At 38.1% G+C, this 27,855-nt stretch overlaps 1 protein-coding gene across 1 annotated transcript in view; it reads right to left on the minus strand.

The window, feature by feature from the left end:
* The window catches only part of Wdr62 (WD repeat domain 62), a 459,879-nt gene that overhangs the window by 11,778 nt on the left and 420,246 nt on the right, over positions 1 to 27,855 (minus strand). Inside the window, exons 23-25 of the mRNA XM_067135382.2 lie at positions 26,333 to 26,513; positions 19,250 to 19,370; positions 13,626 to 13,897 (exon numbers count right to left, since the gene is read on the minus strand). Of these exons, the coding sequence (XP_066991483.1) occupies positions 13,626 to 13,897; positions 19,250 to 19,370; positions 26,333 to 26,513 (574 nt within the window). The remainder of the gene's footprint in view (positions 1 to 13,625; positions 13,898 to 19,249; positions 19,371 to 26,332; positions 26,514 to 27,855) is intronic.

Consider the following 27,855-nt stretch of genomic DNA (forward strand, 5'->3'; position numbering starts at 1 on the left):
TGGTTTTCCATTTCCACACCAAGCAAATGTTAGGCCTGTACCTTAAATAAGGCCACAGCCACTTCCTTCCCACTCCTAGCCCTTTCCTATCCCATTGTCACCATAAGACCTATCTGCGTCAGTGCAATGTAAAACAAAGTGCAAAAAGAATATTATTATTATTATTATTATTATTATTATTATTATTATTATTACCACCCTATATACACCCCCACAGTTTGTATTAATAATTTTGGAGCATTCTGTATACAGTAAAGCAGGAAACAAAGTTCTATGCAAATTTTATGTTAACCCATTTCTCTACAATGATGAGTACAACCATTCTCATGTATTCAAACTGGAAGTGCAATTCTGTGACTGGATTTAATTCAACTGCGACTTTCTAGATTAATATTACATTTACAGATAGTGCTGGTGTGTTTAAAGGTCATGTTTTAATCCAAAAACCATTCATTTCTCCAATGCATACATTGCATCTTATGCACAGAGTAAATGGCCAGTTAGTAAGATCATCAGGATGAAAAGCAAAGAATTTGTCATTTCTTTTTTGATAGTGGAGATGAACGCTGAGAAACATGTGATAGCACATTAAATAACCTGGAGATTCTACCTTTATTTATAATGAAAGGTTGAAACTGTGACTGATCTAAGAACTCAACATACGAAAGTCTATCATAATAACCAAACATTTCACTGCAGAAAGAACAGCAAAGGACAGATGAGGAACAGGGAAGTGTTACAAAGGAGGGGGGAAGGTAAGAGAAAAAGGAAAGGTAGAAAACAGAAACAGAGTAGAAGAGAGGAAGAGGAAGGTGGAACAGGGTCATGAGAAGGAGAAAAGGGAGGAGAAAGTAGGTACTGCAGCCATCAGGGAAGATAAAGGTGGCCTGGAGGGGAGGGGATCTAAAGAGTTGGGTAGAGATGAAGCTCTGGTCATGGGGTACTTCATTGTTAGGCATGTGGGGAAAGTTTGTCGAGGAAACAAAACCAGGATAGAGTGGTAGCCAGGAATTAGGTTAAGGCAGGAGTTGAGGCAAGCAGAAGGGAAGGAGGAGAATAAGGAAAAGGTGGTAATTTTTCGCGTTTGTCCCAACACTGTTAGGCAAGCAGGAAATACTAACACAGATGGGGATGTGCGGAATCTGGTTAAGACAGCACAGAAAAAGTTCAGGGAGCAGAGGCTGTTATTGGCGGGTTACTGTGTAGGAGAAATACTGACTGGAGAGTGACTGGAGATTTAAATATGGACCGGGTATGTGGAAAACTGGGAGTGAGATTTTTAGTAATGGGTGAATAGGAGATAGGGATCTGCGCTCAAATAGCCTAGAACCTGGGGTTTATTTGGTCCTTCTTATGAGTAAATTGTCTTCTAGTGGTGTACATGACACAATACTGAAAATGTACACGAATTTACCCAGAGACATTAAACTAAATACTGCGTTATCAAGAACATCCAATAATGTTCAATAACGTTAACAATAGTACTGCCATACACTTTCAATGCAATTATCTTGAAATCAGGAACAGTACCATATTTAGGGAAAACGCATGATTCTGCCAGCGTCGGTGTTCTCCCTAGGACCTTTCTAACGGGCGCGCCGCCCTGCCGTCTTTTTACGGACTGCCTGGCTAACATAACCTAGATATTTGCTAGTTACATAATAATAATAATAATAATAATAATAATAATAATAATAATAATAATAATAATAATACATGAACCGTGTGTTTGGTCTCCTCCCACCTTAAAGGACTTGATACCTGTGCAGTGCTCCTAGTGAGCTCATTGAAATTTACTACTATTAATTGTGCGTATTTCTGAATGTCCTAGGCCTTGATATTTTGTAATAAATGTGTCTCTCCCTGTTCCTCACTTATGGCTCCATGGGCAAGGACTTGGTTCCGTCCTGGGGTGTCCCTCCCTTCTTGCATTTCTTTTCGTACACGATCTTCTGTCATGCCCCGGCTCGCGTCCGCTTCCCCCTCCCGGCTTCTCCGAGAGAGGGGGCGTGCTGACGTTGGTATTGAGTCCTACCCCTCCCGGCGAGCCGGTGTGCCTCGCCGGGCGATGGACTGTCCCACTTACCTGCTGCTCTTGGAGTAGAGCACTACTCTTTCGTTGAACCAAGGACCATGAGGGGGGCATGGGAGGTAAGATCTACTGGCTTGCTATGTGTTGGTAGGATGATGGGAGGAACTTGTACGGATATGTAACGCCATGCATCTGGTTGTAATTTGATAAGGGACGGCTTGGTGCCGAGATACTTTGTGAAAGTAACTTAAAGTCTTGTATATTTCTTGTATCATGAGGAAGAAGCTCACGAAAATGAGAGAAAGGTGCCAGAATGTTCTGGACGTGTAGTTTAGGAAGTATGCGTGTCATTGTGCCTGAAAGAGCTATTCATTGTGTCTTCACTGTTAGAAGATTTTTCCTTACCTTGTAACTGGCGAGCTGTATATACGTTGCAGCGCTGTAGTCATTAGTCAGACATTTATTTTGTATCAAGGCGCGCAGGTTACGTTATGTTAGACCATTTATAGGAGGAGAGGAATTCCTCTATGAGAAATGGAAACGGGTCAAAACCCTCCTTTAGTTATGTTGATTTCCAAGCGCTTCCGAATTTGTTTGTTTTCCATTGTCTGTGAATAAATGTTGTTGTCAAGCTGTTTGGAATTGGGTCTTGACATTAAACCTCTGGGATGGACCTTATATTTATATCCAGATCCCTGGCCCGCTCTCCTTTGGGTCGTCCTGCCGGTTGAATTACGGCACAATACATATTTGAGTTATCAAGTGTCCTACATTAAAATGTAAAAATATATATTTAAATGATAAATCTTCATTATAGTCAGCATAACTGCATCAATTATATCGGAGGTTAAATGTTTAGCTCAACTATCAAGTAGTATCATGCATGAGCGGAGTCTGGATTAGCATGAATTGCAAGCGAGCACTCAATTCCGTGGGAAGTCACAAACCCGTATGGCACTCCATGGTAACCAAGTTGTAAGCCCCAGTGTTTCATGATTATGAACGACCAGTAGAACACTAGAAGTTAAAAATACTCCGTTATGTCATGTTTGTGATAATAATACCAAAGTAGTTCAATTTTGCAGTTAACATTTACTTGTCTTATATTTGTTAATGCCTTGAAGGGAATAAAATGTAATTTTATCGTATTCATTTTCATTTAGTATATTTCCTGCTCAGCTACTCATTTCTGCCACCCGGCTGACGAACATTTCTGAGGAGAATACTATTACGAGGACGGATCAAATATAAACGGGAATTTTTTTTAAAAAATTTATTGCATCAACCAAACAAATACACATATAGAGATCACTTTTCTTCATAGTGTCCTGTCTTCGATACACATTTTCTCCCTTGGATTTGTTTTTGATGCTGTCCTGATAGAAAGAAGAGGGACATATGCAGAGCCAGTTGTGACCGAACTCTTCTACACTTGCATCATCATCAAACAGCTGTCTTCCTAGGTCTTGTTTGAGTGGTCCAAACAAATGGTAGTCACAGTGCGATAAATCTGGACTGTACGGGTGTTCCAGAGGTGTCCAGTGAATTTTCTCCAGTTTTTACCTGCGTTAAAGCTGCAGTGTGTGGCCTTGCATTGTCCTGGAGAAGAAAGACATATCAGATCGGTTGCCGGCATTGCTTGTTTTGATACACAGCTTTTGCTTCATCCAAAAAGCGGCAGTAAAATGCTGCATTAACAGCTTTTGCTTCATCCAAAAAGCGACAGTAAAATGCTGCATTAATTGTCCTTTGTTCATGAAGAAAATCCACCAGCAAAACGCCCAGAGAGTCCCAGAAAATGGTTGCAAGCACCTTTCCATCAGATGGGTGTGTTCTGGTCTTGAGCGGACCTGCTTCGTCTCTTCGCCGCCACTCCATGCTTGTTTGCTTTGATTCTGGGGTGTAATTATGCAGCCAAGATTCATCACAAGTCATAATACGAAGCAAGAAATCCTCTCCTTCCTCCTTGTAGTGATGCACGAGTCTCTGACAAACTTCCTGGCATAAAGTTTTTTGTTCCTGGTCGAGGATATGAGGAACCCAGCAGGCAGACAATTTTCTGAAATGGAGTTCATCTCGGATGATGGTTTGAGCACTTCCATAACTTATTACTACAGCTAAAACAATCTGTGAAATTTTTATTCGCTTATCTTTACCAATAATGTCACGAATGGCAACAATGTTGTCTGCAGTGATGCTTGTCCGGAGTCTCCTTTCATAAGGTTCATTTTCCACAGCTTCTCTTCCTGCCACAAAATTTTTAGCCCACTCATACACTGAGTCTGTGAAAGTGTTTCTTCCCCAAACTGTGCACAGAGCCATCTCAAAATTTTGGAAGGTTTGGTGCCCTCTTCTACAAGAAATTTTATAAGATGCGTTGCGCAACAGACGTGTGCACCTCTTGCTCACTCATGGCGTACTGAAGCAGCCCAGCTCTCCACCGTCGTTCATGCGCAAACCCCTTCTCCAGACACCCCCGTCAACATCGTGGCAAAGCCCCGCCTCAGAATTATTACTAACAGCAGCAGTACATTCAAATTCCCATTTATACAGTATTTGATCTGCCTTGGTAGTTATAAACAGTCTTAGAAATCACTGTGTTTGGATTAATTTGCATGCTACTGTAGATGGTATAAGTGACCACCAAGCTATTTTTGTTGTAGTTTAAAATAATGCGACACTGAAAGTAAGAAGATGTACAATATTAGAAGGATCAACCTTTCAATACTTCGTTGTAAGTTGAACTAAAAAGAAGTCACAACTTGTTTATTGGGACCGGTTTCGACACATTACAAGTGCCTGATGATGACACTTGTAAATGTGTCGAAACCGGTCCCAATAAACAAGTTGTGACTTCTTTTTAGTTCAACTTACAACGAAGTATTGAAAGGTTGATCCTTCTAATATTGTACATCTTCTTATTTCTCTATTCAATACGGAACGATCATGAAGTTTTTAACTTAAAAAAAAATAACTGAAAGTAAGGTTGTAAAAGCAAGACTATTAGGCAGTACCATATGATTGATAACACATGGATGAGGGAATTTTATAAGTTATTATGATCAGTAGAAAATGGGTTTAAAGTTATTATTGAGGAATGTGAAAGCAGGTTATGTGCCCCTAAAAGTGGTAAGGAATTTTACAGACTCACTAATTATTATATTGCGCTTTTACGGCAGCATTGGACCACTGTAGTCAAATTCTGCCTAGTCCTGTAGATGTTTTATGATTTTTTTTTTCCTTTCTGTTCTTCTAGTATTTCTTCATTCTATCTCACATTCTTCTTCTTCTTCTTCTTCTTCTTCTGAAAAACACCCTTTTAGTTGTTTCTCTTTTATCAATTTTTGGTAGGAATCTAATTTTACTATTCTTCAATGTATTTAATTTGTTTGATTTACTCTTTAAATCCTCCAGTGTTATGTCTAATTCTTTCATGTCGTCTTTTATTTATTTTATACAGACAGGTTGTTGTTTTTGTATCCAACGCTTCTCCAAAATTCTGCATATTAACCTGTCTTGAGGTGTTCAACAGATGACCAAAGAATGATATTCTCTTCTTTCTTATGAAATCCGTTATAGGTTTTATTTCCTGATATACTGCTGCATTTGGGATGGTATGCCATTCTCCTTCTTTTCGGTACTTCTTATTTATGCATGTTCTTACTATTCTTCTTTCTATTTTTAAAATTTTGTCTATGTCATTCTTCTGCCCTTAGTTTAAATAATATTTCACTTCCATAAGTTATTTCAGGTTGGACTACAGTCTTATAATGTTTCAATTTTGTATTTATTGACAAAGAATTCTTGTTGTATGTATTTCTGGTTACATTTTGGGCTCTGGATAATTTATTCATTCTCTCAGTCCAAGAATTTTTTTCATTAAACCATATGTTATACTTTCTCCAAGGTATTTAAATTGTTTTGCAACTATTTCATTCCCACATATCAAAACACTGCTTAATAAAAGGGGATCTATTGCCATTATTTCAGTTTTTCAAATTAAACTGTTAATCCTATTTTACCAGCAATAATTTGGAGACTTAGGATTTGATTCTGAGCTTCATTAAGGTTATTAACTACTAGTGCCAGATCATCTGCAAATCCTAAGCAATTTAGGCTAATTTCATCTTTAGTGTCTCCAATTTTTATATTTTTGTTATTCTCTTTATACCATTCTCTCATCAAGTATTCCAAAGTACAATTAAACAAAAGTGGTAATAATACATCACTTTGTCTTAGTCCTGTTCTGACTGTGAATGCTTCGGATATTTCTCCCCTCAACTTCACCTTTGATTTAGTATTTGTTAACGTTAAGCTTATCATTTTAACTAATTTAGGACGCAATACAAAATTTTATAATAATTTTAATACTGAAGGTCTGTGAATGCAATCATAAGCTTTGCAAAAGTCTATGAAAGTGATATCATTTGTTTCTGTCGTCTTTTATAGGTGTCAATTAATAATTTTAGTGTTATGATTTGATCTGAACAACTATGCTATGGTCAAAATCCTCCCTGGTACTCCCCTAATTCTTTTTCCAGTTGACATCTGCAGCAATTATAAATTATTCTCAAGAATATTTTACAAGTACAATCCAGGAGTGATATTCCTCTATAGTTATCAGAATTTTTTCTGTCTCCTTTTATGTGTAAAGGGTGGATTACTGCAGTAGCCCAATGATCCGGTAATTTTTCATCATTCCAAATTTTTATCAAGCACTGGTGAAGTGATTCTCTAATTGATTCTGCTCCATTTTTCCACAACTCTGCAAATGTTTGGTCTTCCCCACAAGCTTTATAACTTTTCAGTTCTTAAATGACTTCATTAACTTCATCAAAGCTGGGTGAATCGATATTTTCCGGTGGAGTTTTAATGGGCAAGTCCATGTTTATATGAAGTAGTTATTTTGGTTCTTCACAATTCAATAATTTATTGAATGTGTCTGCTAGAATTTGTGTATTATCTTTATTATTATGTGCCATCTTTCCATTCTTATCTTTTAGCATAAGTGTTGGCAGTTCATATTTTTGAAGTGGTTCACTAAATATTTTACAGTAATTCCTAGAATTGGTCTTTTTGTGATCTATTTCTATTTGTTGAATAATGCTTCGGTTAAGGACACGGCCACTTCCTTCTCACTCCTAGCCCTTTCCTGTTCCATTGTCGCCATAAGACCAATCTGTGTCGACATAAAACAGCTTGTAAAAAAATGTTATTTCTTCTTGTTTTCTTTTTATATAGTAATAATATTTTATTGTATAATAACATTTTAATGAACACACAATTGTAAAATAAGGTTTAATATAATGACTCAACCTTGAGATAATTGTTCAAACTGGCTGAAGATGCTTGACACAACGAGCGAAGCACGCCCCATTTAATGTTTGTGTTGTGGTAAATGTCCTTTTAGAGGCAATAAACATTTTTATGTATTGAATAAGGTGGATATAAAAACAAGCAAAAGACTTCCTCCCCTCGTCATAGGGAAGTTCGATAAGCCATGATGTTTTAAGGGTGTCGGGCACTTTTCGTACGAGCACAAGGCATCTAAAAATGCAAACAGTATAGTAAACAAAAAAAATAAAACACTAGCACAGGGGAGCCAGCAAAATTTGTCCTCGTCCTTGAATCATGTTTTTTTGTTGCACGAGGTAATGTTTGCTACTGATTTATCCAAGTGCATTATTTGAATAATGTAAATGCACCTTTTTGGATACATTTTGGAAATAGTTTTTTTTCCCATGCCATTTGAAAGGTTTAAACTGTGAATCAAGGTGATTGCATGCATTAAAGGATCTTAAAATACTTTGTTACAAGAGAAAACTGCCATGGCAGGAAATCTTACAAGGAGAGGCACTGTAGTGTAGTGCAATGCATATTTGATGTTTCAGGCTCTGATTTCAGCAGTGTTAGTGAGGAAGAAGTTATTAGTGAACCTGTGCATGAATGAGTACGAAATATAACACCAGAGATATTTTGCGTAGTAATATCGTACGACATGGAACTTTCTCCTGCCCCTCAAGATCCGATTGCGACTTATTTGAACCTACGATCTTGGTACCTGGATGTGAACACTTTACCACTGATCCTCAGACTGAATCTTAATAATAATAATAATAATAATAATAATAATAATAACAACAACGTACCGAGTGAGACATACGGCTGTAAGTTCGTATTTGGGATATAAGTTCGAATCTCATCATTCGCTTACTCGAGATTTGTTTCCCATTAGTTCCTTATATCCAAATCAGTCAAATGTTAGGCTCATGTCGTATTGGTTTCCTATTATTTCCTTATTTCAAAATCAGGCAAATGTTAGGCTCATGTCATACAATTAAGGCCATAACACACACTAAAGAACTTCCGAGGTGAAAAGTTAATGAAAAATTTAAGATTTCAGAGAGATTTTTTTATGTGTTATATTTCTGTATTGTTTTGTTCTTTGTGTCATGAGCAACAGTGAGGAATTTCTCTATAATATAAAACAGGTCCCATGATAATACGCGCAGTCGATCACCCACTATACAGTTTTAATCGAAAGCTTGCAACACCCAGGATGCATACTAAAAAGTTGGCAGATTCCTAGCAATGTCAGAGCAAAGGGCGGGTGGGTGGATATCGGTTAACAGTAACATTATTCTACCTATCTTCAGTTTTGTTCAAAACAACAGATTCTAAGTTCATTTGAAGTTTCAAATACAGTGAAACCTCGTAAGTACATTTCTGCAGGGGACAACGAAAGCGGGAATACGTACTATCGAATATCCCATTAAAAACTATCCAACAGGAAGATGGTATCACTTTACACATTAGTACATTTTACATTGTGTGTGTAGTGTTTCAGGAGATGAAGGAGAGCACTAAAAAGTGTGAAAACGGCAAGAGAACAAATATCAATAATTCTCTACTGCAGCCTGTTAAAAGTACCAAGAGACTATTAAAAGATATGAAAAACACGGAAGAACAGATAAGACATCTTTTGCCCTCGGGCTCATAGAAGTAGCTACAGTACCTACATATTATAGCAGATCACTTTCTTCCTAAAACAATTGGATAATGAATTGTTAGTTGAAGCTTTAGGTTTCTGACCACTGAACACTGTTTCCTGGTCACTTTGTTCGAGCATTAATTTCTCGCGAGGTTATACTCACCACACGCAATTACGCACCTTTGGCCACCATCTTGAACACGAAACTTCAGCAGTACTCGGCATTGGTTCGGAGAGACTCACAGGTGTATAATAAAAACATGCCAACTGTCAAACTAGCAGTTTGTATTTTTGTATGAATGGTACACTGCTTTACCATTGCCTGCATCTTTACATAACTTTTTAATGGAATAGGCCTACACTATATGGAAGCCTTATTACTTAACGGCACCCACAAATGACCTGTCAAAGATCTGCTATGCTGCACTATAGACTTATTTTAACGCCAGTCGTACCATACGAATTTAAATAATCTCATCACAAAAACAGTTATTGGCATTACCTTCAATTTATAGTGTTGAGTGTTAAAAAGAAGTGAAGTGATTATTTTTCACATGACAGCCTACTTACGGACTAATAGCATAATCGTAAGAAGTTCAGTAGCGCGGTACATATGGTATCTGTCTTGTGATAGCCAAGGCCAACTAGATATACAGGCCATAAGGCTCCCCCTCCACTTCGGGCGCTACGTCACACTAGCCGCCAGCCGCTTCACTTCTCGCCAGTGACTTATAAGCTGATCTGAACTTCGCAGCAGTGAGGCTATCGATGGTGTTGAATGATTTAAACGTGTGAACATTGTGAATTATGGCCACGTCGTGTTGTATACCTGGTTGTAGAATAAACTACAGTTCAAAACAGCCTAATATTTCAGTGTTTAAATTTCCTACTGGCGTGTTTCGGAAACAAAAGTGGATCATAGCTATCCATCGAACCGAATTTATCCCTTCAGCAAGCTCAGTTGTGTGCATAAAACACTTCGACGAAGTTTCGTAATCAGGGACGATTCCGTTAAAAGACCTGATGAGTCTCTTTTAACTGTAAAACCTAACCATTTAAAACTCTCAAACGATGCTATTCCTAAGTTTTAAAATGTGCCTGCCTATCTGTATAAAAAATCTTCCAACAACGAGCAAAAATCCTATTCAAAGACAAGAAGAAATTGAAAAACGGGAAGAGGAAGGAAAGAAAGAAAGCTGAGGAAGAATATGACAGGATCAAGGACTTCGACGACGTTCAGGGTAATTTCAGTAGTAAACGCAAATTAGATTTGGACAAAGTTTCCGTCAGCTTTAACAGCCAAAGTCTGTATTTTCAAAATGTATGTGACTGAGGAAAATATTCCGAAAATTGGTATTTCCTTAACATTAAACGAGGCTCTTGATTTTAAATCCATTAAACATGATATTTTCATGAGTTATAACCCTGATATACGTGCATTAGGTGATGGGGGCAAGATATTAAAATGGTCAAATTAGAAAAGTATTTATAACTTCCTGTTTAGACCTGCTCGTAACTCAAAAGTGACTGTCCACGACAAAATAGAATCTGTACACAAAATAATCGATGAAATTGAAAGTGAAGTTAATGAGTGTATCATTACTGATAATTTTTTTTTTTTTTTTTTTTTTTTAAGGAACAGTTAAATATAGCCTTTGCAAAGAAAGTATCTTACTCCTGTATTCTAATAACATGGTTCACTTCAATATTTTTCGCATTTCCTGGGGCGTAAGCGAAGATAAGACAGTCAACGTTTCTTACAATGCCCCACTTGGTTATTCACAGTCTTTTACTGCAAAACTAGGCACGGGAAATTCGGGTATTGATGATTCACATTGGAATTACTTGAAAAAAAAAAAAAAAAACTAAAATTGTTAAAGGAGCATGAAATATTTTGTAACTTGTTGAATGGAGTCTACATAAAACGTGAGCTGAACTATAAAGGAGGAAAGGTTTTATTTTTGTTTTTGCCAGTGGCTTTACGTCGCACCGACATAGATAGGTCTTATGGCGACGATGGGATAGGAGAGGCATAACAGCTGGAGGGAAGCGGCCGTGGCCTTAATTAAGGTACAGCCCCAGCATTTGCCTGGTGTGAAAATGGGGAAACTACGGAAAACCTTCTTCAGGGCTGCCGACAGTGGGATTCGAAACCACTATCTCCCGATGCACGTTCACAACCGCACGCCCCTAACCGCACGGCCAGATCGCCCGCTAGGAGGAAAGGTAGAGAGAGTTGCTTTTAGTAGTAAAAGCGGAGAAAATAACACTACATTAGCTACAACTGCACAAACTTTTATGTTGTCATCCAGTCTTTAAAAAAATAAAGACGTTGTTGATTTGTTTCCATGTAAGAACCTAATATGACATTTCTTAGAAGAGCTCTTTGCAAGTCTTTAAAGTATTAACAGATAGTCCTATAGCTTATAAGGTAGCATGCATAATTCCTAATAATAACAGGAAAATGTTTGAAAAGCTGTGCAAAAGCAATTTACAAACCACTTTTCAAAATCCATTTGACGAAACACACACACACACAAAATTGTTTGATACTGGTCATTTATTTAAAATCTTAATAAATAACTGGCTTAATCAAGCTGAAAACTTATCCTGACTTTGACAACTCTGAGTCAGACAAAAAAATGTCTGAGTATCTAGTGCGGCCTTGGCTTGCTCCTGCCCTGTTACCAAAAGGTGTTGTACCAGACTCTTTTAGAGCTATAAAACGTAAACCTGTATACTAATGTTTTTACATGAGGATTCTCAGAGAAAAATTCTGACTTCCCTTGTCAACAATGTTCTGGAAAACGAAAATGTTTAAACATGCTGTGATTAAATAAATAGTTTTAAACATTTCGTTGACAGATGTATATACATCTTTTGTAATATATTATTGAATAACAACAGAAAAGTTACCGTAGATAAACTCATCGCTGAGAAGAAGAAATCCTCAGGAAAATAAAAATGTACAAACTGAAAGCTTAGGAATTCTTAGGTAAGTTTTAAGTTGCAGCTTAATTTCTAAGAAAGGTTTCAGACTTTTGTTGTGAATTGCCATCATGCATTTTCCTAGTAACATTAAAACTTTTTGTATACGTATTATACGTTCTAATCTTTTAAAGATACCGTGTTGAGTTACAAGTGACAGATGTCATCATAATTTTACGTAAGGAAATGTACATGTTCTGCCCTTCCAGTTTTCTCCCCGCATAAAACTCGTGTAGTATACAAGCCTAAGTGAAGCCACATTTGAAGTAGTGTTCAATTTTATCGTTAAGGTTGAATAAATGAACAATATCATGGTGAAAGTGAGAGCGGGCCCTACACTGCTATGCTGAACGCCAGCCACTAGCGTGACGTCACGGTCCGAGCCTTGTGGCCTGTCTATCTAGTGCGGCCTTGTGATAGCGCAGCTATGGATAAGAAAGGATCGTGAAACCACTCACTAATGAAGAAAAAAATTAAATCCTTCAAGAAGTAAGGAATCCATATCTTAAGTGCGTAGAGTTGGTGCGAACGTTAAAACAGCACCTTCTACTTTGAACACGATGGTGGACAACCGAGACAAAATTGAAAATGTGTATAAGCAAGAAACGGAAAAAGAAAACTAGTGCGCGAAGGAAAGTTTCCGAAGTTGGAAAGAATGATTTTGAATAAGTAAATCTGCAAAGGAAAGTTTCCGAAGTTGGAAAGAATGATTTTGAATAAGTAAATTTCTAACTTCTGATTGGAATGCGAAATACGCTACAAGCATAATCAAGAGCAATGGGTTATTCAACAATCTCACTGACAACAAATACCTTTCCATAGAACAAAGAACAAAAAAAAAACACTTTTCCCTTTGAGAAATCAAAAGATCATAGATATGTCTCTCGGTCATGACCATACACCAATGGCTGCACGATTGCTAGAGTTACACTTCCGTTACACATTTTGTGGTGACAACTTCCATGATGCATAATTTTGGATGACTCCTAGCCATAAGTCATGTATGTCAACAGGAGAGCTTTGAAAAAGAAAGAAAAAGCGTTAAAACTGAATTCAGCACTCGTAGCCACAGTGAAATCTATTACTGTGCTTTAACTTAGCACTATCCTGTCTTGTTCTAGTGTAAAGTCTTTGCTGCCAATCAATGACGCAAAACTCAACTTTACCTACACTAACAGCTCGCCCCTCGAAGGCGCAATATACTTAGTGTTCGAGAATTCAAGGTCATGTCCTCTTATCGCGCAACTTTCTCTGACCGACCCGTGGCAAGGGCTCTTTCTGTTGGAAATCACATTTTGTACACAAGCGATGACAAATAACTTTTTCAGGTCTGGGGAATATATGATCGTACTAAGCGGTAAAGGCAAAAAATCGTGACGTGTTAAGTGAGGTATTCTTTATACAGATTTAATACGATGGACGTCGAAACTTCAAATTTACGATGTGCTAAGCAGGAAAACGTGTTAATGAGGAACATACTAACAAGGTTTTACTGTACTGTACCTGGTGGACTGACAATCCCTTTGTATTGTATTAAGGTATTAAGCCACAACACAGATCAAATAAATATCTCTGATCAATACAATCTACTACAACAGTAATGGATAAACTTACATGGCGCACTTGCTATATCCATTGATGGCAACGTATCAGTATTCTTGTCAGGCAACTCCTGGGGACTGGCATTCAACTGACTATGCCTTGCTGCTGGCACTGGTTTATTACTGTGCACCACTGAACCACGACTTGATGCCAAACGTTGTGTAACCTCACGTGCACCTCTACTCAGGTCGCGATCGCTGCCATATCGAGAATGAAGAGATGAACTACCTCGACGGGACTGAGTCTGTGCCTGGTTGGCATTCAGTGGTAAACTGTTCGGCGCACTATGAAAATAGAAGAAAAATGCATGATAATAACCAACAAACAATTAAGATAATCAAAGATAAATATGAAGTATGATTAGGGACCATTTCATATGAAATACAATGCAAGCCTGAAAGAAAAGCACAGCTTGTTTGTAAACTCATTAAACTGACCACAAAAAGACCTTTGAACCTTATAATTATACAGCATGTACTGTATGATGGTCACTATGATTTGAGATACTCAATAAGTCCACACAGAGGAGTACTCTCTTTAGCAAACAACAACAACAACAACAACGACAACAACAATGTTAATGTTATTTGGCTTTATATCCCACTAACTACATTTTTGGTTTATGGAGACTCAGAGGTGCCAGAATTTTGTCCCATGGAAGTTCTTTTACGTACCAGTAAATCTACAGGCACGAGGCTGGCATATTTGGGAGTTCTTTTACGTACCAGTAAATCTACAGGCACGAGGCTGATGTATCTGAGCACCTCAAATACCACCGGACTGAGCCAGTATCACACCTACCAAGTTGGGGTCAGAAGGCCAGCACCTCAAACGTCTGAGCCAATCCGCTTGGCACTGTATACATAGCTCCATTTTTCTGTTTTGATACAGATTTTTTCTTTTAAAAGTCAACCAGACACTGGGGGAATCAATGTATTTAACAACTTTTAAGCAAGTCCTATATCTACACAAAATGACCTAGTAAGCTAAAAGTCCCTTTGAGGTGCAAAGTGGTTGTAAAAATTCAATATTCAAAGCACAGAAAGTTGCAAGAAAGAATAGCATTAGTGGGCAAGTTTTCAATGGGCATATCTGATTCTTCAGGGAGCAAAGAACATAATAACTTTAGAAAGCTCCCAAGACTATGAAGATGGTGAGAAGTCACGAGCTGACTCAGCAAATAAGAGCAAAGCTACATTAGAAAGGTGTTTTAAAAATGTCTGTTCTTAGTGTTCACAATATACAAAGATTGGAAAAGAGGTGTGCATTTCAAAACTGCATTATTATTCTCACTAGCAGACGTCCAACTGTGTACTAAGATGATGTGATATTTTCAGGCACACTACGAAGTGAGATTATAAATGGAAAAATATTTTATTGAATATTCCATTTTCTTTAGAGAATCCCTTGGTGAACTTACTTATTCATATTGTATTAACCCTCAACCACAATGTGCAGGCTCTCTGATGGCCCTAAAATGTCATGGCTTCTTTTTTTTTTTTTTTTTTCACGAATGCAGTATCTACCAGACAAATGAAAATAAACAGATGGGAATGGGGAACGTAAGGTGCTGTGGAATATAAAGTGAGGAATCAGTCAAGGGCTAAGATTGGGAAGGTGGCAGCTGTGGCCTTAATTAAGATACACCCCCCAGCAGTTGCCTGGTGTGAAAATGGGAAACCACTGAAAACCATCTTCAGGACTGCCAACAGTGGGATTCGAACCCACTATCTCCTGAATTCAAGCTCACAGATGTGTGACCCTAACCACACAGCAACTGGGTCAAGAAATCCTTGTGCTACATGATGTTTATTCTCATAGAGTACAGTAATCTTTATGGTAGTCCCCTACATCATCCACAACACATTGCCAATGATGCAGGAGACATCAGATACCAGTCGCCTCACCGTGTACGAATTTTGCAATCTCATGTTTCACAGCAATATCAATGTTCTCTATGTCCTAAACCGTCATCCATGCAATGGCTCTTTCACTTTGGGGATAAGATCAAAATTGCACAGAGACAGGTCCGGTAAGCATGGCGGGTGTTCCAGTACTTCCCACCACAAACGCTGAAGTTGCCTTGTCACATCCATTCTGCACAGAGCCTGACTCATTAATGCAGTTCCATCACCCTGTACCGGTCCAATGCACCGCCATCTCATGCTGTGTCCATGTACTATGAACATCATGCTTTCCAGAACATATGACCATTTGTAACTGTACAAATGTACAATCCCCAAATTTTTAGGTTAGGAAATTTTCGTAATATAGTTCGTAATATTGAAGTCATGAAAATCATGTAATTTTGTTCATTTATAATATGAAAACATAATATTATAATAAGAATTTGTAGTAGGGAATTTTGTATCTGTGTAACCTTAATTAAGAGTCTGTACATGGCATGGCAGTGTATTTTAGGTTGCTCAAAAATTGTGCAACACAGAAAACAGTGGCTATATCGGGATAGACGGTTGAAGTCAGTTGAACGTGTTACAAGAAAGTGGCTTGGAACCCCATGGTATGGCAGGTAGTATAGGCTGAAGATTGGAGTTTATCAATGTGGATGTACATGAGTGGACGTTCATAGCCAATACAAGGACTTTGTTTTAAGCAAGGTTGGGTTGACTGAGTGACGCGTGAAGAAGTGCCTGTGAGAATGTTGCTACCGGTAAACTTTTCGGGATGCTATAACCACATGTAGCAAGCCTGTATAAGTATGTATGCATGTGCGGCAAGTCATTCTGATTCTGTTTCTGTTTCTCATTCGGACCGGTGCGCGGGAGCTACTTTGCATAGTTTCCTATGCGTTCTTCAGTATCCATTACGGAGTGAGCACTCTATAATCACAGATACTAACGAGTTTCCAGTGGCCGTTCTGTAAAAGACGCTACCAAGTGTTTGCTTCTAAAACTCTGTATAATAATCATACAATAATTCTTCTATGAGAATGTACAGTGGATGTGGTGGTGCATACTGAATCTACATTCTGGAGTGATGTGTGTTTGTGAACAGAGCTAATTCTTGGTAAAGGAAATTGTCGGCCGAGTATGCAGCTTTTCAGTTGGAGAAACTTGAGGCGTCACATTAACCTGTGCGGCAATCGAGAATGATTCAAGACATCGATGAAGAAGTGTGTAAATAAGGTTAGGGATGCCCTTTGTAAAGAAGGGTGCATCCGTACGTAGAGAAAGTCGTCGTACTTTTCTTTACTAGATTAGTATTTTTCTTCTGTAGCAGAAGGGAGTGCAGTGGGACTGTTACCTGGAGGTATGTTATGAAATGTATATAGTGAAAATAATTTTATTGATGGTTCTTAGTTGTTTGTATATTTGTCCTTTGTAAATGGCAAACACGAGTTGGTTTCGTCAACTGATTTTTTCATTTGTTGGTGGTTTTTTAGTGGTTTGTATATTTGCCCTTTTGTAAACGGCAAACAAGAGTTGGTCTCATCAAGAAATGATTTTGTTGGTGGTTTTATTATTTAGTTGTTTGTAGATTTGCCTATTGTAAATGGCAAACACGAGTGGGTCACATGAAGTGATGATTATTGTTGGTGTTTGTCATATATTTTTTCTTATTCTGGGAGTAAAATCATGGAATGAAACTTGCAGTGAATCTTTTATCAGTGGAGTAAGGATGAACCTGGCCTGCTACCCAAATTTAATTTCAGGAGTAAACAGCAACGGGTAAGGTTGTAAAGTAAGTCTGGAGCTTCGTCAGCCTGCTGACTGTTGCCTCGGAAGAGGGAGTTGCTCGTTGCTCTACAGAGTTAATTATTCCTGCAATTGTTTTGCAGGTGGCACCCAATCTTGTTATTTATATTTATTTTAGTCACCATTTATCCATTTAATAATTTCAATAGCTTGTAGAAGTTACACATTGTATGGCAGCGCGATACAAATTTGAGGAAAATGATAGTTGCCATGACTTATGCTCCAGCCCTTATACTTCCTGGCAGGAAGTTAGTTGCATAGTGTACTTAATGCTGTACGGCTATTTCATGTAGACCTGGAGATATTAGACATAGTATACTGACAGTGGTTAAGTAGTTTTGTGATGATGCAATATTGTTTTGACTTGGTCTCAGAATCTATGCTAAAGAATGACCTTCTCATAAAATCAAGTTTAATTTAATTTTTTTATTTCATTTCATAACTGATTTTATATTACTGTATTCCACAAATTTAATTCACTACTCATGGCTTTTAACAGAATTTCACTGATATTTTTATATGTGCAGCCTACATGTGCCGGCCTCGTGGTGTAGATATAGTGATATATAGATATAATAATGAATGAATGAACCAATCAATCCATCCAATTCATTAATGTTTCATCCCTTCTCTGTGTATCTGAGGACTGGTTCAAGGTCCACTTGGTCTATGTTATTACAACTGAGAAACTATCCGACAGTGAGATAGCGCCCCTGGTCAGAAAACCAAGAATAATGACTGAGAGAATTTGTTGTGCCAACCACATGACACCTCACAGTCTGCAAGCCTCCGGGCTGAAGAGTGGCCGCTTGGTAGGCCAAGGCCCATTACGGCTGTAGTTTGGTTTAGGAGTGTTTATAAGTTTATAGTTATACATATTTCATTATTGTAATGTTTAGCTAAATTGTTGATGGTTTTAAGTCATTCCTAGATTTTCCATTTTCCCATATGTATGGACCTTCTTTTTTTTCCGTCCCTCTAAAAACAGAGAATCAAGATTCCACATATGTGCTATTTCCAAGAATGCTTCACAGATGCCACACAAATGCTGTTTTCATGTATTACTCTGCATGGAGCATGTACACATATATGACACACTGCCACAGTGGCTATTAAGCGTGACCTTACACACATGTACAGAAGCGACCCGACAGGTTAATAGGGATATATATATATCACACACACACACACACACACACACACACACACACACACACACACACACACACACACACACACACACACACACACACACACACACACACACACACACACACACACACACACACACACACACACACACACACACACACACACACACACACACACACACACACACACACACACACACACACACACACACACACACACACACACACACACACACACACACACACACACACACACACACACACACACACACACACACACACACACACACACACACACACACACACACACACACAAAATCACTAGCAAAACTCTAGCAAAATTGTTTAAATTCAACTGAGTGTCTCTCCTAATGGAGCACTTTCAACTGCAGAACCCAGAAGACGAGCTTACATGCATATATAAATTATAAAGCTGATGATAATTTTTCTAATGTTGAAAGAATTGCTGAAATCCACTGGGAGGTTCCAGAGATAACCCTCCATTTACAAACAAACTTGCAAACTATCTCTTTTTATAATATTACCTAATATACATAATATTTGGCCTATATTCATTGGAATGCCAAAATTTTAAAACTATTTTCATCAAACATGTATAATGAATGAATGAACCAATCAATCCATCCAATTCATTAATGTTTCATCCCTTCTCTGTGCCATTTACTGATATTTAATAGAATGTTTCATGTTACATCTCTAAACAAAGTACTTAAGCCAACATCCACATATTGTAGCACTTTCAACATACCAGCCACTGGCCCGGTCTATACTGGTACTGCGTGGTCGTGTGCTACCTCCAGGTTTGCCTCCTACAGGTGAAGTCTCTTCCGAGCTCGAGTCTTCATTGTTGCCCACTTGACTAAGGTTCACTAAACATATCAACAAATAATTATTGAGTACCAAACACACTAGAATTAACAATATGCCTTTCTTTATAATCATTACTTAACACTGCATATTGTTATTTTGTACTACTTCATGCTTTATTCAGTCAAAATAGAAGCTTTTTGCTGTGGTACAATATCCATATATTCTGCTAAGGAATATCCATCACTCAGTCTGGTTTTTTCATAATGACACTGAGTTTGAGTGGTGTTTTTAATAGATCACAATATGAAGATAAAGTTGAAATTCAAGAGGACAAATTGGTGCCAAAATTTGTTTATAAGAAGAGTTAGAGATTGGAATTATTTACCATGGGAGATGTTCAATAAATTTCCAAATTCTTTGCAATTATTTAAGAAAAGACTAAGTAATCAACAGATAGGGTATCTGCCACCTGGGTGACTGCCCTAAATGCAGATCAGTGTTGATTGATTGATTGATTGATTGATTGATTGATTGATTGATTGATTGATTGATTGATTATATGTAAGGTATACTTATGTTTACTTATAGTGTATGTAACTGTCTCATCTAAAGATGTTAAATGTACTAAAGAGGTAACTCCAACTAGAGAGGGGTGGCCCATGGTTAATACAGTTCTGGTTTCCAAATAGTTACAGAAGGCTTGGAATTCTTTAACTTTACTGTCCACTGATGTGATAAATATCATGGGATAGTACAGTCAAACCTCAATATCTCAAATCACCACAGGAGTTGAATTTTATTTCGAGTTATTGAAATTTTGAGATATAGAGAATTCTCACCTTTGAGGATTGCCCATAATCGAATCACGTACAGCAACAGCTCGATATTGTCAAAATTGTTATTTAACCATATAAAAAAAAATTTGAACTATTTTGTCATTTTATCTACAACACTTGACGTCATTGAAGATAGAATACATACAATAGGGGAACAAGAAACATACTTCCATTAATAACTTGACAAAAATTTGTTTCTTCCGTTTTTCACCCTCAAGCTTCTTTTTTTCCACATAGGTTTCAACAACAGTTGATGATAATGATAACCTACAACCTGTTTTTCCAGTCATTGACCGGGTGAGGGATATGATGAATGAAGCAGATATAGGCTATTAGTACGATGGGGTCGCCACTCCCAAAGTGATTTATTAATGACTGATAAATGCTATGAAATGAGAATGGAGAGTGTTGCTGGAATGAAAGATGACAGAAAAAACCAGAGTACCCAGAGAAAAACCTGTCCCGCCTCCGCTTTGTCCAGCACAAATCTCACATGGAGTGACCGGGATTTGAACCACGGTATCCAGCTGTGAGAAGCCGACGCGCTGCCGTCTGAGCCACGGAGGCTACTCAACAACAGTTGTTGCTGTAAAATCATTTACATTCGACTGACTCTGTATGTAGGATCGAAGCATAGTCTGTGCTCTTAACGCCTGGTCTAGTGACGATCCAGGAGAGGGTGCATAGAGCTCCTACTGCCTATGGTCAACGCACCAGGGCTGGACAGATAAGCCACTATGTAAATACACCAAAATGTGACGGGAAGAAAGACTGTAATTTCATTATTAAGCCCGTATTGTCATTTGTAAACTTAATCAAAAGGTATAGTCAAATGTTCCACCTTTACAATACTAAACAATTTTTTTTATTTAATTTAAAAAATCGGAACATGTTTCTTCTATCTTGTAGACATCATCAGCCAAATAATATTAAGATTAAGAAAAATGGAAAAGGAAAATAAATGCATTAAAATGATTCAGATTACCGAATACATCAGTTAAAAATTCATGTTGGAATGTTCAGGAGCACAATATTTGGTACTATTAAAATGAAATATAAAGATGCTGAACACATGAGATAGTTCGGTAAAAAATGGTAATTGTGCCCTTCTGGCGTGATATTGTGTTGAATAGGATTCAATTTGCTGAATACATCGATTTTTTTTTTTTTTTTTTTTTTTTTTTTTTTTTTTTTTTTTTTTTTTTTGCTAGGGGCTTTACGTCACACCGACACAGATAGGTCTTATGGCGACGATGGGATAGGAAAGGACTAGGAGCTGGAAGGAAGCGGCCGTGGCCTTAAGTAAGGTACAGCCCCAGCATTTGCCTGGTGTGAAAATGGGAAACCACGGAAAACCATTTTTCAGGGCTGCCGATAGTGGGATTCGAACCTACTATCTCCCGGATGCAAGCTCACAGCCGCGCGCCTCTACGAATACATCGATTAAAAATTGAAGAATGTTATAGCACAATGTTTAGTTCTAATTACAGTAATGAATATAAAATGTTAAACGTATGTTAAACATATGTGATAGTTCCAATAAGATAAAACTGAGTTGTTCTTGTTGGCTTGATGATGTTAACAATTCTTAGTTATAAGGCAGGCAGAATATCTGACTGATTTCATAGGTGGAGAAATTGTGTGCAGTTGAGTGTTCGTCCCTGCCTGCCCAAGAATGGTTAGCTCAAAGAATGTGTTGATGTTGATGATTGACTGGAGTTTTTTTTTAATTAAAGAAATGAAAAATTGTTTAGTATTGTAAAGTGGAACATTTGACAATATCTTTTGACTAAGATAGACTGTAGTACCTTAAGCAATAACACATAAACCTTAAATGCTGCATTGCACAGTTAATGTTGTACAAAATTCGAGTTACAGAATATGTTTTGCTTCTATGGAGGAAGTGTTTGCTTCGAGAAATGGAGATATTAGTGTAACTGAATTTCAAGTAATAGAGAAATACATACATGTGAAGAATAGAACAGATGGCAAGGAAATTGAAATTATTTCAAGATACTGAAAATTCGAGTAATGCAGGTTCGAGATATCGAGGTTTGACTATAGTATGTACAGGCAATAGTCTGTAGCACCACCGTACCATGAAATCTTGGAAATGCTTAGACCTGTATAAGGTGTGATCTAACATCTGAATCTTGAGAGCAAGTATGAACACAATCTGTGCTGCTCATGGCAAGGTGACCTGAATTATTGGCTTTCAAACAGGGCACGACAGTGAGGCAAATAAATGGGATATTCCAAAGCTAGAGTTGTGCAGACATTTAAACATTCCTCCATCGGTGGTGTTATGTCTTTATTGGGAATACCTCATGGAAGATTACCAACCACAGTGGACAGTGCAGAGGCTGACCATGGATAGTCAATGATTGTGATCACTGGTGTCCAGCTATTACTGTCCATACTAAAAGCTACACTGGCTCAATTCACACCTGTATTCAAAGCACGATGTACTAGATGCATATCTAGCAGATCAGTGAAGCTTGCTTTAGTGTCCATGGGATATGGGAGCAGAAGACCCACTAGAGTGCTATTTTTAACACCAGGACACTAGCCACAACATATCACCTGGACATGTGACGTTGATAATTGGACCCTGAAGGAATGGCAACATATGACATGGTCCTATGAGTCATTGTTCCAGTGTTTCGAGCTGATGGTTAATATCATGCAATAACTGATGGTAGTGTTTGGGTGTGACGCAGGCCCCGTGAAGACATGGACACAGTTGTTAACAAGGCACCATACAGGCTAGTGGTGTCTCTGTAATTATGTGCTGTGTGTTCATGTGGCCAGCATCAGGTTCACTGGTTCACCTCAGCAGGTTGTTGACTGGCAACTTCTACAATGAATTGCTTGGTGACCACTTGCAGCCCTACATAGATTTTACATACCCTTACAAAGGTAAGATATTCCAGCAGAATAATGCACTGTGTCATCAAGCCAAAGCTGTCTAGAATTGGTTCAAGGAGCTTTCTGAAGAGCTTCAATGACTATAGTGGCCACCTTGTTTGCACAATATGAACCCTATAAAGAAATTATTGGACGTGATGGAGAGGTCCATTCGCACAACACAGACTATTCACTTAATTAGAAACGTTCAGTTTTGCTTGCCAGTTAACAGCAAGAATGCTGAATAGCAGAGTGAGCCGTTTCGCATTCCATTCAGAAGGTAGAAATGTATTTTGTGTTGAGTGGTACAGTGAAGTTTAGCTAATATTTGCCGCGTGATACGGTAACCTATATCTGGATTAGGAACATAATCGTGTGAAGCTGACTAGCGAGGTGCAAATTTGTCTTGTTATAGCCTAGTTATGGACATGGAAAATGTGAAATACCTTAATAAATGAAGACAAAATTAAAATCTGTCAAAAAGTGGACTGGCATAAGCGCACAGAGGTTGAAACTCGCACTTTTGAGTTTCGACTTCATCACTCAAGTTGGTCGAAGTTTTGTTTGATTCAAAATGGCAGCTAAAATAATTCCTCACAGTATCTAGTATTTCTATATCCCTGTTGGATAGCTTTTATTCGTATATTCATTAGTATGTTTTCTCGCTTAACACATTCTTTTTCCTTGTCCCCTGCAGAAACATATGAACTAGGTTTCACTGTATATACCCTACTTGCAAAAGAACAGCTATTAATTACATTACAAGCAAAACATCAAATAAAAATTGCTATAACAGATGCAAGTCAGCCATATGTTTTCTTTAAGATGTCCAAAATACACAGGCCCAAAAGTCTCTGGACGCCAAAGGTTTTACTACAAGTCGTGGTTGAATAAGGAACTTTTATCAAATAAACGAATTGTGTATGCCATGACATACATTTATTTCACAGCGTCTCCCCTTTGCCTACGAAGAAAAGTTGAAGGAGTTTCATCGCCACGTTATTCATTTGCAGAAGCAAAATGCCTATTTGCTTTCTCAAATTGGGAATGCTGATCAGACACCCGTTTATTCTAAAGTGCCACTAGACAATACGGTTAACATTAAGGGCTCTAAAAGTGTTACTATCAGGGCAGGTGGTAATGAAAAGCAACTTCCTCTGTATGTGGTTCTTTGCGGCGATATGCAACCCTCGCTTTGTTCAACAGCTCGCAGTAGTAAACAGCACTGATTGTGCATCACTCATGCAAAAAATCAATCAGCAAAATACCTCACCGATCAAAAAAAACGGTTGCAAGAACCCTGCCAGCTGACGGTCGAGTATTGGCTTTCACTGGTACTACCTTCCCTTTCCTCCGCCACTCCTTACACACACGCGTCTTTGACAATGTTTGATCACCGAATTATGCAGTCAATCTCTGGCAAATTTCCGCCACTGTAATGCCTTCACGAGTAAGAAATGTTATAATTATGCGTTGCGCAGGGGAGCGGTACACCTGTTGCTCTGACATCGTGAGCGTTACTGATGAAACGGCAGGAAATAGCTAACAGCACATACTCTCCACTCCTAACGGTCCCGCCTAAGCATAGAAGAAGCACGGGGCCAGTCCTACCAACTGTTGATGTTCAGGAACAAAAATCCTGTTTATATTTGATCGACCTTTGTATTTACTATTCACAACCTACAAGACAACAGCTGCAAAGTATATATTTATCATGAGGGGCAGGCCAAGAAATGGGCCAATGAAGTGTGCACATTTATATTGGACTACCTCACCAATGAGATTTAAGCAGGCATTAAGCAACTTCCTTGTGTTGAGGACAGGACAATCTCAAGAAGGTTTATACTCGGATGGATGTCCAGGCCAAAATATGAACCATTCCTTCACTTGTCTCTGCAAGGGCTTGGTTGAAGATGAACAATTCAAGGAAATTATTCACAGTTTCCCTATTAGAGGTCATTCCTTCCTGCCATGCGATAAGCATTTTGGTGTTTTTAAGAAACAAATTAAGCACTGTGACAGAATGTTGTACAATCCGTGATAATGCAAAATAAAGATGTTACAATAAAAATGGTGGAAGGACCTGAAATCATTGATGTGGATGCCTGGTGGCCTAAGAACTGTAGGGAAACAACTCTGAGTGGTGAAACAATAGGAAAGAATGCTCCTAGAAGCACAAAGGTGGTGTTAACTCCTGTGTCATTCTCTGAGTTCAGTATTCTGCAGATCATCCTAGCAGAGAGATTGCTCATCCCTTCACTGGGAGCCTAGTCCAACACACATTTTATTTGTCTCAATCTGGGCCAAGAAATGCTCCTTGTTGAGGAAGGCCTATGAGGAAGGACGAATGGCAATCAAATCAACAAAACAGGACAATCTCAAGAAGGTTCATTTTTATGTCATGGTTTCTGAGGCAAGTAAAGTGTTCCTTGACGAAGTACTGCAGTGGCTGTGTCAGTGAAAACGCATTACATGTTTTGTCTTTTCTAACAATATGACTTTGTGATTACTCTAGATTTGTTGTTCAAAATCTGTGACTTCAGTGCAGCTGTTTCATTAATAGTGGGGTCATTGAGAAATACCAGATAAGAAAATAATAAACAAGTTCCGTGTGTTCTTTGAAGAAAGTAACAGTTATTCCATGCAAGTTTCCTTTTCTTTTCATACTTTCATACATCTATGAATTTTGGAATAAAGTTAATAAACCAAGAATATAAATCTTATTCTTGCTTACAGGTACTGTTCATTCCATGTTTAAAGGAACAAAGTCCAGTTACATATTTTGTCAGTTACGTGTTCGTAACATATGAAAGAACGCTATCTTGGCCTTTACTATAATGGGTGTGTGTGAACTTTGCACGTACAAACAATTTATGCTGGCTCATACTACCCTTACAAGAGTGGTAAAAGAGTTTTCTGTGTTTATCTCAAAACTTTAAAAACAACTTAAGTGCCTTTCAATAAGGAGCAATTCAATTTCACTGTAATTCCCAGAGATATTATTTTTCCTCATTCTAGTAAAGTTTTAATAGGATCAGACTAATAGTGTAGATCAGTTCTTCATTTTCTTGGATACTCTGATGTTATAATCAATCAATCAATCAATCAATCAATCAATCAATCAATCAATCAATCAATCAATCAATCAATCAATCAATCAATCAATCAACGGTGCTGTAAACACATACATTTGAAAGAAAGAAAGAAAGAAAGAAAGAAAGAAAGAAGAGAAAAAATAAAGTCAAATTTGACGGAAGATTTTACTAACATAATATTACCTGAAGAATAAGCTGACTGCAACCCTCGCCTGCGAGGTTGTGGGCCATTACTTGTGTTTTTGGCACTGCTGAGATTGTTCACCTTGTTTTGAGAGCTGATGGTTGGCCTCATCAGACCATTAATTCGTGATACAGCAGTGTTGTTGGAGCGTTGGAAACTCAGATCACTCTCTGAATCACTCTGCAACATGAACCAATTAACTAGGTTTTTATTTTTCAGTTAAACTTTTCACTCTGGAAAATACAATTAACGCCATCTACTAAAATCTGACTGTGACCTGTATAAACCTCATCACGTATACAAACACAAGACAAATAAGACTAGCACTAATTAAAGAGTGAAAGCCTTCTGCTTGTTGCAACAAATATATACTAAATACCATTCTTATCATCAGAGGATATGGAGAGTCCAAAGGAAATCCTGGCATATCTCATTCTCACTTTCTGTTTTCTTTCAAGTCGATTTCTCCTACTCCATTTTTCTTCCATCACTATCACCTTACCCTTATATTGTGAATATAGTAATGTATATAGACTTCTCTCTCTCTCTCTCTCTCTCTCTCTATATATATATTATCCTGATTCAAGTTATAGTCTCAGAAGTGTAGGTGTTAACATCTCACTGTCACAAACAGCTGCCAAATTATCCTGGACTGCTACAGTACTAGAAGAATTGGGAAAAGCCATATAGTCACCACAACAATTGTATCCCCTTCTGGCAGCCTTTGAGTTATAATGAAACACTTGCTTACTCCCTCAACAGCCTGAAAAGCCATTAACGGCATGTACATGGACACGTTGCTGCCTAGATGGTCTTTGAATGCTCATCATTTGCATTTTAACAAATTAGGCTTCATTTTTAAGTTATACAGAAACAAAAATTGGTAAACTGCCTTTGTGGTTTAATGGTCAGCATGTTTGTTTTAAAACTAGAGATCTCTGGTTAGATTCCTGGCTGGGGAGGAATATTTTCTTTGAATATGATCTTTTTCTACCCTACTGAAAGCACTGAAGAGAACTAAAATACGTGCATGCAACTTTTTAGACTAGGATACACTGTCTCATTGTAGAAGACCATAGATATTTCGCAACAATGCTCGTTTTGAAGAAGCCCGCCTGTATTACTTAATGGGTGGGCTTGCAAGATTGGACGGTGGGTATGACCTTGTTTCACTCCGATACCGGCTGGGAATGAGATGGACTATATAACTTGAGCCAAGTCATAAAAGTCACAGTACATCAAGGAACTCACCTAAAATACAGGGACAGTCTTTTATCTAAACAGGGGATTGTCGCTCGCCCAGTCACCTGTGCTGCAAGCCTTCTCCTGCCAAGCACTTCGCGAAAATGGGGCCAGCGCTCACCCAGCATTGAGTCAAAGTGTTCTCGCCCAAGATTTCCTGTACTTTATGAAGGTATTATATACAGTATATACACACGCTCATGTAATGAAAACGGCATTGGAACAACACACTGAGCAGTAAACACGTGAACACTTGACTAAACTGAACCTTATGCTGATA

The sequence above is a fragment of the Anabrus simplex genome, chromosome 1, assembly GCF_040414725.1.
Source record: "Anabrus simplex isolate iqAnaSimp1 chromosome 1, ASM4041472v1, whole genome shotgun sequence".
NCBI classification, from domain to species: domain Eukaryota; kingdom Metazoa; phylum Arthropoda; class Insecta; order Orthoptera; family Tettigoniidae; genus Anabrus; species Anabrus simplex.